The sequence below is a fragment of the Littorina saxatilis genome, linkage group LG3 (genome assembly GCF_037325665.1).
Source record: "Littorina saxatilis isolate snail1 linkage group LG3, US_GU_Lsax_2.0, whole genome shotgun sequence".
Lineage (NCBI taxonomy): Eukaryota > Metazoa > Mollusca > Gastropoda > Littorinimorpha > Littorinidae > Littorina > Littorina saxatilis.
The window spans coordinates 35113651-35127059 of NC_090247.1; the positions used below are offsets into that span (position 1 = coordinate 35113651).

The following is a 13409-nucleotide window of genomic DNA, read 5'->3' on the forward strand; positions in this document are numbered from 1 at the left end:
TCTACTGGTAAAGGGGGCCGCGCCGTGCCTTTGTGCTGTTGAGTTGTAGGTGTGTGGTTTTAGATCAGTCAATTATATCTCTTCCTCTTTAGACAAATACAGAACCTGGAATAGGGTAGCAACATTGAAGCCGATTCTCTGCAGAATATTTGACACAGCAGTGATTTGATTACTCCCTCTCAACACATCATGATCTGATGATTATTTCAGCACTTCTCATTCTCTGCCCATTAACATGAAAATTTGGTCACTTAGAGAGGCATAGACTTTTTCTTATTCACTCTAGCACTACACAAATTATCTCTGACACTTTTACTTTTCATCCCTTACAGCATTGCTTGTTGTAGAAGTAGTATAAACAGTTAAAGGAAAAATCCTGTATATAAGCAGAGCACACTGAGACTGTAGAGTCTGTCACTTCATCTCATGAGAGTGATTTTCATTTTGTTTCCAATTCAAAAAGCAAATACTTATTTTTTCAGGCATGATGTCAGCCAGCAGAAAGAAAATCACATGCAATTTGTGTGGACAATGTCGGTCACAAGAAGTGTTCAACACTGTGAGGTTTGTGCGAAGCGTTCTGTCAGGAACAAAGCAGAGGCACATCATAGAGGATGGAGATTTCAAGGCTGTGCCCAGGTGTCCTGTGTGTTTCCTGCCAAGCCAAGAGGTAGACTGGCAGGGATACTTGGATTTTGTTGAACAAAGACAAGAGGATACCAACACAAGATTTCAGTAAGTTGGTTCTTCATAGTTAAGTTCTAGAAGAGCTGGCAGTGTCACAGTCAGTAAAAAAATTAATTTTTAAATGTTGTTTTCTCCCATTCCGTTTTTCTTCTTTACTTGATGGTGTGTGTGGGGAGGGGGGGGGGGAGGTCAGGGGTTGTAACCATTTATTGTTTTGTGATGGGGTAGAAGAAGGACAAGGATTTTAGATAGTTGTAGTTGTGGCTGGTGAATGTCACTTAGTAATAGTTGACCGCAAGGTAAGGAGAACACCACGTGGGTACCTCTTTAGTGTCTTCCACTGAGCAAACAAGAGTTCACTTCACTAGCACAGACCAACGCATTCCTTGATACGACTGGAAAACCATGACCATGTTGGATCAAATGTGACCCTCCACCACGAAATGAGTTGCATGTCACCTCGCGCGGTTCTGCGCTAGGCTTAATATAAGTCCGGGGAGTGCCTTGTAACAGTGTGAGGGTCACCTTAGTCACAGGCTTATAACTCAAACAGTTGTCGCTCTTTTCTAAAACGGTTTTCACCACTGGATAGAGCATAAAAAACTCTTTAGGAAAATGTAAAAAATATGAAAATCATGCAAAGGTGACATGCGACTCATTTCGTGGTGGAGGGTCACAAATGTCTCTTTAATTCCTGTTCCTTTCCGCTCCTTGCCAACCCTGCAATGGCTGGGTGGCTACACAAACATGTACATCCTCTCTGTCTCAGGTAGTTCTCAGCTCTCTCCCAAAATCTTGAAGTTACATTAGAACAGATATTGGCATTACAACAAACATAAAATTTCGGCAAAACTTACCCAAGACACAGATGACAGAAAAACACTTGGCTACAATTTATTTATATGGAGCCAGTGCTGCTTAAAGGCACAGTGCGCCTCCCGTAAACCATCACAGATACTGTCAGGCTTTTACACACAGTACAAACACCCTTCCATTTGAACGCTCACCGAACGGGAACATCCTAGGTGCCCTATGTAAAGAGCGAGCAATTTTCAAAGAATTAATTTTGCGGATTGTCTCAGAGACAATCGGACTGTGGTGCGTTTTGGCGCTAGACCTAGCTTTTAAAATCTAAATAATAAATTGACAGCTTGTTACACAAACATTCTTAAATCATAAAAGAATTCTTTTTTCATCAAGACAAGATCAGTACAATTCGAAGTTTTGAAAGTTTGAAAAAAGAAACGCCCGGAAGCAGGGTCACGCAAGGTCGTGGTTCTCGTAGCAGACGACGGTTGATGCCTATCGCCAGTTCCTCTGAACAGTCAAAAGCCATCGCGAGAGTTCTTGTGAACCAGAACCGTTTGTTTCGTGCATAGTCAGAGGTACATAATAACGTGCTATTGCAGATAAGCTCACAGCGAGTCGCATTCAAATTACTAACTGACGACTGCATTGTGAAAAAGGGAAACTGGATCACACGGGTTCATGATGGCTCAGGGGTAAGATAAACCACGCAAAAATAAATTCTTTGAAAATTGCTCGCTCTTTACGGAGGGCACCTAGGATGTTCTCAAGTGGTGTGTTTAAATGAAAGGGTGTTTGTACTGTGTGTAAAAGCCTGACAGTATCTGTGATGGTTTACGGGAGGCTTACTGTGCCTTTAATACCTCATTTTTTATTTCAAGACAAACCTTGTTTTTTTACCAGAAGCAAAATTAAGAAGATATAATTATATATGTATGTCAGCACACATTGTCACCAGGGACAGGCAGTCTTGAGCTAGTGTCTCTCACAGCTTTTATACTCACAGTGACAGGTTTGGTTGGCTGCTCGGTTGTATCAGTTTGTGTGGTGATGACAAAATTTGGCATTCAGTCTTGGAAACTAAACGATGAATGATGTATAGTCTGTTTATATTTCTCTGCTTTCACTTTTGTTACAATGTATTTTCAGTACATGTAGTGTTGTGGCATGATCAGAGAGAGCTTCAGTCTCACTGACTCTTTCTTGGTTTGTCACTGATTTTAATTCTTGGGATGTAAAATGGTCACACCACTGCAATGTCAATTGCTGCCCTCTTATGATCACTTGTGGTCAACTACACTGTTGATCAAGGGAATACAATAACAACAAGTACACTCTCTCTGTTTCAGGCCAGCATGCCAGCCTCTACGCAGTATCTCTGCTCCACCACGACCACCTCTATCCAAAAAGCAAGCAAAACACAAATCACTGAAGCTAAAGTGCCTGAGAATTGAGGCAATGAATGCTTGGCAGTTGAACATTGCTGCAGAAACAAGGACTGTGAATGTGAGTGTAACACTGGAAGAGAACATCAGGCAGACAAACAGTGGATAGACCTAGGAAGCTGGAACAAATGTGATACAATTGAACCTGTCTATGGCGAACACCCAAGGGGCCGGACCGATCCAAAGTGGTTGTTATAGACAGGTTGTCGCTATGGAAAAGTGAACTACAGGAATAAAAGCGTGTCTGGGGTCGTTGTGGACAGGTGGTCGCTATTCAGAGGTCGCAAGGGCAAGTTTGACTGTGCTATGATTTACAGCAGAAACCACTCTTTCCTGTTTCTTTGAAACTGAAAGTCTGTAAAATGGACAAGACAGGTGCGTTCATCCTACAAACTTGTACAGGGTTACTGTTGTATACATATACAGACCTGTTTACCCTAAACCCGAGGCAAGAGTACTTTCCCAAAAAGTTGAGTGTATTTTTCAAAAAGTTGGTGTACTTTGCAAGCAACGCCATATGGGCTAGGGAAAATGTACGCGTGGGTGCAAACGTGTTTGTGTAATAATAGCATGTCTTGTGAACACCTTCAGAATTTAACTCCTTTCAATACAACAGGGATAAAACAATTTTATTTACCTGTCAGTTTATAACATTATAACCAGTGTCTTCCAAACAGATTGATAATTAAAAGATGAAGTTCGTGAAATAACATCTGCGGTTGACAATGGCAAGTTCATTTTTACAATCATCTCAGAAAACATTGCTTCAGCACAGACTACAGCCTTTTCTTCTGGCAGGATTTGCTTTGCGGGAATGAACTTCATAATTCCTTGGCAGCTTTCAGCGGATTTCTTTGCAGCAACCTTGTCAAGGTGAGATTTGGAACTACAGTGTTGTTCGATGTCATATTTCCCAGCATGGGCAACAGAGAAATCTGATTTACAATACTTGCAGTGTGCATGACTTTTTCCCATAGTAGACTCCACAATTCCTGGCTCTTTCTTATATTTCTCCAAGAAAATCTGCTGCTTCTGCTGTTTAGATTTGGTACAGTCATCCGAAACTGGCAAATTTGTCCGCTTCATTTTGCCACGATTGTCCAGACGATCGCACGTGCCAACAACTGAACAAGGTTTCCACAGCTGAAGACTCGCTGTCATGGTTATCTCCCTTCGACCGAAACCGGTATCAGTTGTACCATCCCGTAATCAGCACACCAACACCGGAAAACGTATTCTAGACTTTTTCTTAGGCGTATTTTGTGCGTGTGTCGCGTATTTGCGTACCGATAATAATTTGGCGTACAAAATACGCCCAAATCATACTGGTAAACAGGTCTGCATATATGATACTGGTAACAGAACTTGGTTGTAAGCTGACTGTGTTTGTTGTATGGATTTTTGTCATGTGTACAACCATGATGATGGTTTGGGGAGAAGGGGTGATTCACAATTGATGATGATGAAGTGCTTCTGAAAAATAGGAAGGTAAATTCTTTCCGCCAAAAAAACGGAGTATGCCTGCTGCCTTCTGCTTCTTCTTCTTACGACGTATGCCTGCTGCCTGATCGGGCCGTCACACACAACGATTTGCCCCATCACGCAGTATTTCGCTTACAATCAAGCTACGAGTCACTGAAGAGCCATTCTCAAGTGTTTTTTAAATGAAGAGGGGGGGGGGGGGGGGGGGGTAAGAGCATGTTTTGATCTGTGTTTGCTCAGTTCTGATCTAAAGACAACATAAATATATCAAAACTTATGTGCTCATAGAAAAAAGCAGTGTTGTTCAGTTTGTTGCTGTGATTGTTTGATTGCGGTCCAAAGACAACATTCTGGAAATAAATTAGAAAATGAAAAAAAGATCGTGTGCATCACAAACTGCATGATTTACAAATCGGAACATTCACATGTAATTTCACCCAAACCCTTCTTTCTCCACAAACCTGGGCATTTTCCATGCCTCTTGAAACTCCCCTTCGTCAACTCGGCAAGCTTTGGCCAAGGCTTCTGTCCAGTCACCAACTCTTCGTATGTGGACACTGAAATGGTCCTCATGAGGGGCCTGAGACACAAACTCAAATAGCTTGATTAGCTTTCTTAGTTACAGAATAAAGACGAAACATTTATTCCTATAACAACTAAATTGTTAGACTGTAGATTTTATTAGTAAAAGCTAGAAAAGATTATATTTACATTGTATCTTGAAAATTGTTGTTCTTTTGTGGGGGAAAAAAGTAGTGTTCTCTGCTACGCTGTAAAGTGAAGTTTTGACATGCCAATATGATTGTGCATGCAATATTGTGCATAAAAGTTAGTTTTACAGGAACGCAGAAGAAGAGAAGTGTTTGAAAGTTAGGAGCTGGCCAGATCTATTTTTGATCAGCTTGTCCATGTACAATGTTACAAATTACCAGCCTGCTCGTTGTCTCTAGTCAAATACGAGAACAAATTTAAAAAAAGTAAAAAATGATATTTGTCTGGTCTTTTGCAGAGTGCTTGCTTATTCTTCCTTTGTTTGGCGCTCTACTTGTTTCACATTCTACATGTGTACTGTCAATCAGAAACTGCATGCACGTTGCAACCCTTGCCATTAAATCATTCAAGAACAAAAGCAGTCCAGTATATTAAACACAGCATAAACACTATTCAACAACTCTGTGACTTACTGATGTAAGGGTGAATGGATGCCACTCTAATCGTGAAATACTGGGACAGTGCAGAAAGACGTACTGTCCTGGGCTAGCCCAGAATCCCTTTCTCTTCATTTGTAGTTCAAACACATGGGACGGATGGTTCACAACCTAAAACAATTATAAGGAAAAATAACAAAGATCTGTCAGCAGTTTTCTATTGTAGCCATTTCCACCTAGAAAAAAACATGTTTGTGTTACAAATCTGTCAAATAAAAACTGTGGTAAAGAATACAGTATGACAGTAAGAAAAAAAAGCTATGTCCAGCAGTCTAAACCATGATGGACTTTGCCAAAAGATTAATATGTAATAGCTTAGATTATTATGTAATAGCCTTTGTTGACATGCATTTATACTCTTGCCTTTATGCTTTGTCTCAATGAGTGTCTGTTGTTCCCTATCTCTCTTTTTGTCAGAATTAGAATATTCAAGATATTCAGATAAAATCACCCAGTTATGTGTACAGTATAAGACTATATAAACAACCTTTCTTTCCTCTAAGTAGCTCCAACCAACCACCAACTACCCTCTGGAAACGCAAAAGCTGTAAAGTTTTGGCAGCAACATGTTGACAATGTTCTTCAGTATCTTGTATCTTTGATGCAGGTGTATGCAACAGTGATAAAACGTAAAAGGCAAATGTAGGCCTGAACAGCAATGACAGTAAAAGTAAATCTATCAATAAACACCAGAAAGTCCTTTCGAGAAGTATTACCTTTGTTATCACAACACGCTGAAGACTTCTGATGAAGCGGATGATGCGTTCAATACTGTACAGGATAAATGGACCAAGCACCCAAGCCCAACTCTGCAACAAGAAATAGCAAATTCAGCATCACCATGTTTGAATGTTTAATGTGACAGAAGTCAAGTTCATCAAAAACACTAATTGTACAAATATCATTTCTCTCAGCAAACAGAATTTTTGCTTGCTGAAAATAGGAAGTCACACATACTCAAAAAAGTGTGACGTTTAACACCAACAATGGCAAAAAAACAAAGTTTGTTGAGCTTCTAAACCCCCCAAGTATTGACTTAACACATTTAGCAGTACAACAAAAAAAGAAAAAAAAAAAGTTTCATGTACAGTTAAACCTGTCTATAACAACCACCCAAGGGCAGGAGGTCGTGATTGAGAGGGTGGAGATGGCCTGGGCAGGTTCAACTTTATTCAGTTTAGTTTTATATTGACTAGACTCTGAAACTCACAAGAGGGCCTGCACCCTCAAACTGTGGATCAGGACAGGGAGACACTCCCCATTTGTCGGTTTGTGTAATACAGCTCTCAGGATTGTGTTCCTTTATGTTGGTTTGATAATGGATTATTCTCCTGAAAAAAAGCATCAAATTGTGAGCTGAAATTTACTAAATTAATATTGTAACCTTCCCCTATTCTTACAAGCACTCAAACACTTAAACACTTGCCCACACATAGCTAAGCATGAATTCTGTAGTCACACCAACCTTACACATACCATCCAAGTTTTGTTCACATAGCTTTTAAGTGATCATGGGATCAAGATGAAGGCGCAATGTAAAATTACCAGCTATGGTAAGTGTAAATAAGATCAGCCATAGAAGGAAACTTATTTCTAACACATCTTATGATGCTGGAGGGTCATTGGCTATCATTTTCAAGTTAATTAACAATTGTACAGACTAGTATCAACAATAATTTGAGGGACTAAAAATTTCAAACAAACAAAAGTCGGGCTACATACTTAAAGGTTTCAACAACTTACTCAACACCATGGACTACAAAACCAATGAAGAAGACGATGAAGAGATGATGGGTGTACCAGAATAACTCAAAGTAGGACCTCCTGGAAGACACAGAGATAAAAAAAAAATATTTAAAAAGGAAAAATGTGTGAAAAACATAAAGCCTGGACCCGATGTACAAACTAAACTCTCTCTCTCTCTCAGACACAGACCGCACACACACACACACACATATTATCACATGCACTGGATTAGGTAAGAAACAAACCACACACTCATACAATAATGAATGTGAGGTACATATACGTACATTACCACTGAAACTCTCCATCTTCAATGACAATGTTCAAAGCCTCACCTGATAATTTCAGTAGATGAAGAGATGATGAGAATAAGGCATATGGTGATGATGACACCAGAAACTCCAGCCACAGTCTTGAATAATTCTCGTGTGGGATCCTACAAACCAACAACATACGAGGGGCTAAAGTTTGAAGTGTAATCTCATTCTTTTTTGCTTCAGATCAATAATTAGATTGCACATCAAAGATTTTTTTTTTTTAGATCAAAGTGCAACATAGTACATGTACTTGGGTGTTGTTTTTCTTTTTTTCCTATTATATCATATGGGGGGGGGGGGGGGGGAGGCTGTATGCAAGAATGTACAGACATTCTCCATACCTGGTTTAAAACACTTAGACTAGGCTAAATTACTCCAAAGAACGAATAAGCCTAATTGTGTGGATTTTGTATTTAATACTGACACACCGTTGTTCCGTTAAATGTGAGTAATATGAGAGGAACAAACAGCCACAGAACCAGCTTAAAATGCTTACACTGCCACTAGAGCGAATAGGGTTGACCCAGGTTCCATTTGGTGATGTGGGAAGACTACTCAGAATTTCACGAACATCCCCTGTTGAGTGGGCATTCTGCAGATGCTCAAAATCAAAGTAGTGAGCACCGATATGGATCACTGCAAGCAGACAAATATAGCATCATAACATTTTGGGCTTATTTGTTAGTACAGCCCATTCCTGTCGTGGCCAGCTCCCGGGATAAGGTGCCACCTGTCATGTACAAGAAGATTCACTTGTAACAGAATCGTTTTCAACAGCATTGACAGCTTGATGAGTGGCCACCTGCAATATGTTGCAGACAGCGATGTGAATACAACTGTACCACAGGTAATCATAATGGCACTTTGCTTTCAAGACCTTCAGTCTGCAGTTTTTATGAACATAACATGTGAGAACCACTATAATGCTGTGACACAATGTTTAAACAACCAAGGAAGGATCCCTAAACACAATGCAGGCAGCATTTTGCAAGAAATAGAAACTAACCAAAGTCAAAAAGAAAGGGGTAAATTCACTTCGTAAGCAAAGTTATTCATTACGTCACTCTTTGAATGAACTAACTGCACCCGTTGGAAAACTGGATATAACTGCACCAGTTGGAAAACTGGATATAACTGCACCAGTGGGAAAACTGGATAGAGTGATAAGCAGGGACACATTCTGTGTGGGGGTAGGGTGGGATGGATGTAAAAGGCCATGAGGGGCCACCTGCAATGCAGGGACATCATTATCTGTCCAGGCCCATACTGCACTCCATACATGTATTTGAATCCATGGTAAAATCGACATAGCATGCACCAAAATGCAACTGCTTGCAAGTGTAAGCAAAAAGGGAAGCATCATAACCTGTTAGAACATTTTCCAGAACAGTCATGCAGTCCTTGAGTTATTTTCACTGCTGCATTGCTCATAATGTACTCATACAGGTTTGGCCAAGGTTAGCATGAACAGAAAATGTTTATGCCTTTGTGAATCACACTGAAATTTAATAAACCGACAAACTTGTTATCGAACATGTTTTATAAACTTAGCGTTTGGCATAACTCTTCCCACTTTCGATCGAGCTTGCCTGAATCAGAACTAAAGTCAACAAAACAGGAACGATATACAGTATATATATACTTCAAAACTCACCAGTTTGCAGGCAGATCATGTAGGCAATGTATTTGTGGTACGTGATGTTCTTGTCCATGGTACGTCGCACATGCTGATGGCAGCACTAAAATAACACAAAGCAAATGAGATTATACTAAAAATCCCACTAAGATTGCAACACATACCCCAGCCACAGAGGACAAAAGGTCAGTTGGACCTGGATGGAAATTATGTACAGGTCGAAATTTCCTGGCTTTGCCTGCTTGGTAGAAAATTTGATGGTCGGAAGACCACCTACATGTTAAAACTATCAGATGGTTGACTGGCCAGGGGTCAGACCAATGCTCCAGTTAAAACAAAAGTATGCATCAATAACTGAAGACCGAGCCCTGGGAACAACACTCAGATTGATATTCACATGCTTAAAAAAATCTGTCAGAAAACTAGGACATTTCTGTCATGTATACACACAAAAAGTATAGCACACATCTTTCCTGACAGTGACATATGGCTGTGCCGAAGTTATCTGAACACAGCCTAAAAAAGTATCAAATGCAAAGTACACACACACACACTCAAAACTCACTTTCTGCTTACATGAACACAACTTTAAACAATTCATCAATTCAGAAATGAACTTCCAAGGCACACCAATACAATCAATTATCAAACTGATTACTATAATGATATTACGTACTGAGCAGGCTCCTCTAATGTATGACAGGAGGTTTCGACACACAGGCAGGAGAACCAGCATACAGTTGAAGTTGAGACATGCTGCACTTGCTCGCGCCCAGCATAAGGCATCCTGAAATAAAATTATATCCTTGATACAGCAACAAAAATTCAGAAATAAATATTTTAATTGAATAAGTATATCCTTTAATCATCAATTGGTAGGGTTGTAAAAGAGAAAATACTGTTGCTTTTACTCGGACAAACATTGGAGGGGCCCATCACTAGCAAGGGGTATGTCGAAAACACGTTGACAGGAGCACGTGTGAATTTATTTGTCCAAAGTAAAGCAAAGGCCAGGTTTCACTCTCTCAAATCCCATACAAACCCGACAGAGTTATTTTCAAAAATGATCTATTGCCGTTCACCCATAACCAGTATCTCTCAAAATATGTAGCATTTCAACTGCTTCCTCTGAATATTGCCCCAAAGGAATGAACACAAATACACACATATATGATGTACAGTTTTATTTCATGGCTTTCTTCACACACACACACACACACACACACACACACACACACACACACACAAACACACACTTAGCTGGCACCTGATGTTCTCTAGTCTTACCCCCACTAGCTCCCTGAGATAGAAGTATTCGTCGTTATTCTTGTACTGATAAAATATCCCCACGAACAGACCAATGTTGATGATTAGCCATGCTCCCTGCAACAGACACATATATATCAAAAATTGAATAGTTTACATCAGCACAGTGCACCTTTTCTTGCCTCCCCCATTGTTAATCAGTGCCCTTTCACTCTTAAAGATTTCAGTACAACACATATAATTTGAAGATAAGTATATATATATATATATATATATATATAGAGAGAGAGAGAGAGAGAGAGAGAGAGAGAGAGAGAGAGAGAGAGAGAGAGAGAGAGAGAGAGAGAGAGAGAGAGAGAGAAGATTAAATAAATGTTTTATTTACAAGGATTATGATAAAACTAAAAGCAGTTGCTGCTCTTTTTTTTTTTTACAATCTGCCCTCACCCATGTAGAAAAAAAAACCAACAAGAAAACAACCGAAGACCTCAAGGTAACAATGAAAGCATTTTATCACCATCATTTGCAATTAAAAAAGGTATAATTTTTGTTTTAACAATCCCGAAGCTCGAGTATCACATTTGACCCGTATTTAGGGTCCCTCATAATGTACCAAATGGGAGAGAGAATCTGTCTGTAGTAATACGTTGAAAAAACACTTCTGGCATTTGATCAACGGAAGGGAGGAGCGCATGTAAATAAGTCCTTGACTGGGTGGAGATGAGATTTAAAGGTCTCCACAGATCCTGCTAGATGGTTATAGTCTACGATCGTCCTGGGAAAGTAAGAATTCCCGTGAATGGTAGATAGAGGGGTGGGTGGGGGGGGGGGGGGCGGCGGCATACTGACAGAAGGTAGAAACAAGTAAAAAGTATAGAAAATATTCCTACTCCTAAATTAAAGAAAGCTACACACTTGGTGAGAGATAAGAGGGAAGTCTATAAACTCACCACAACCACCCACTTTGGTCCTTCGTTCACTGTGAAATCAACCATCTCGATCGGCTGTTCACATGCCCAGAGAGATGTACACCAACACTTATATGAAGATGTCAACAAAGGGGAATTCTGAACCGTTCGTTGGTGTGGCGTAGTTCGAGAGCTTCCTCAACTCTGAGTCAAAAGCAAAACTACAGAGTTGTCTACATTTCTGCGGCGTAAGGAGTCACCTCCCCTGAACCAGCAAAAGTTTTCTACCACGTGACTACTTTTTTTTTCTTTTCGTGTATCCCTTGTGGGGGTCCGTTTCAAACTTGTCTTTTGATGAGAAGAATACATTTGTCGAAGACAACGGAACGTGTGGACTTTTTTTTCCAATGAATAACGTAAATTTGTATCATGTCGCTGTCGAAATGTTTTGCTAGTAATTCATTCAAAGAAGTATAGCACGAGTAGCTCTTGAAACAACGGGTAGTAGGGGAAGGGCTCCTAATATGGACCACTTTTTGTTTCATGCTAATAACTAGCTTGTTTTTTTGCGAAGAAGTTTCATTTTGTGTTTGGTAGTCCTTCTCTCTTAGGTGAACCGTTAGGCCTAATTAGAGTGAAATAGCTTTGATAGACATTCAGCAAAAATTAAATACAGAAAAAATCACAAATGGTCCATATTAGGCGCCCAGGCTCCTAATATGGACCAGTGAAGCGGCCTTCACAAATCACTGTCAAAAGCCCCCTATACTTCAAAATAACATGATACAACTTGGTGTGCATGTCAGACTAATTCAAATATGCTTTAGATTTATCTGTTTCGGGTTGATGAGAGCATTATTTGAAGCACACCAGGAAACTAAAGAAGCATATCAAAAACAGAGTAAAAATAGGTGAAATTATCAACTTCCACAAAAAAAAGACAATTTGATATATTTTTTTGAAAGCTTGAGGGCTAGTTATAAGTTATTTTCAGCAAGCTTCTTAATCAATTAATAAAAATAGCCGTTAGCTTTTATTTTCTTTGATTTGCTGAAGGTGGTCCATATTAGGGGACTCACACATACTTTGAGATTTTGCTATTATTTTTTGTTTGCAGTAGAAACTCGGGGTCAAAACTGCTAAAATGTAACAAATACTGTCTTAGCTGTCATATATATAGCAATTGTTGTGTGATAAAAGCTTTGGCTGTGGACAGAAACGAGTCTGTTTTAGGCGTCAAATTTAGAGTGAACGCTGCCAAAAGTGAAAACAAGTCGCGTAAGGCGAAAATACAATATTTAGTCAAGTAGCTGTCGAACTCACAGAATGAAACTGAACGCAATGCCATTTTTCAGCAAGACCGTATACTCGTAGCATCGTCAGTCCACCGCTCATGGCAAAGGCAGTGAAATTGACAAGAAGAGCGGGGTATTAGTTGCGCTAAGAAGGATAGCACGCTTTTCTGTACCTCTCTTTGTTTTAACTTTCTGAGCGTGTTTTTAATCCAAACATATCATATCTATATGTTTTTGGAATCAGGAACCGACAAGGAATAAGATGAAAGTGTTTTTAAATTGATTACGACAATTTAATTTTGATAATAATTTTTATATATTTAATTTTCAGAGCTTGTTTTTAATCCGAATATAACATATTTATATGTTTTTGGAATCAGCAAATGATGGAGAATAAGATAAACGTAAATTTGGATCGTTTTATAAATTTTTATTTTTTTTTACAATTTTCAGATTTTTAATGACCAAAGTCATTAATTAATTTTTAAGCCACCAAGCTGAAATGCAATACCGAAGTCCGGGCTTCGTCGAAGATTACTTGAACAAAATGTCAACCAATTTGGTTGAAAAATGAGGGCGTGACAGTGCCGCCTCAACTTTCACGAAAAGCCG

At 39.5% G+C, this 13409-nt stretch overlaps 1 protein-coding gene across 1 annotated transcript in view; it reads right to left on the reverse strand.

Moving 5' to 3' along the window:
• The window catches only part of LOC138962242 (cytochrome b-245 heavy chain-like), a 30511-nt gene extending 18115 nt beyond the window's left edge, over positions 1-12396 (reverse strand). Inside the window, exons 1-11 of the mRNA XM_070333985.1 lie at positions 11545-12396; positions 10616-10711; positions 10005-10115; positions 9347-9431; positions 8189-8328; positions 7711-7811; positions 7373-7453; positions 6840-6960; positions 6346-6438; positions 5606-5740; positions 4883-5001 (exon numbers count right to left, since the gene is read on the reverse strand). Of these exons, the coding sequence (XP_070190086.1) occupies positions 4883-5001; positions 5606-5740; positions 6346-6438; positions 6840-6960; positions 7373-7453; positions 7711-7811; positions 8189-8328; positions 9347-9431; positions 10005-10115; positions 10616-10711; positions 11545-11589 (1127 nt within the window). The 5' untranslated portion in view covers positions 11590-12396. The remainder of the gene's footprint in view (positions 1-4882; positions 5002-5605; positions 5741-6345; positions 6439-6839; positions 6961-7372; positions 7454-7710; positions 7812-8188; positions 8329-9346; positions 9432-10004; positions 10116-10615; positions 10712-11544) is intronic.
• Between the last annotated feature and the right edge of the window lie 1013 nt (positions 12397-13409).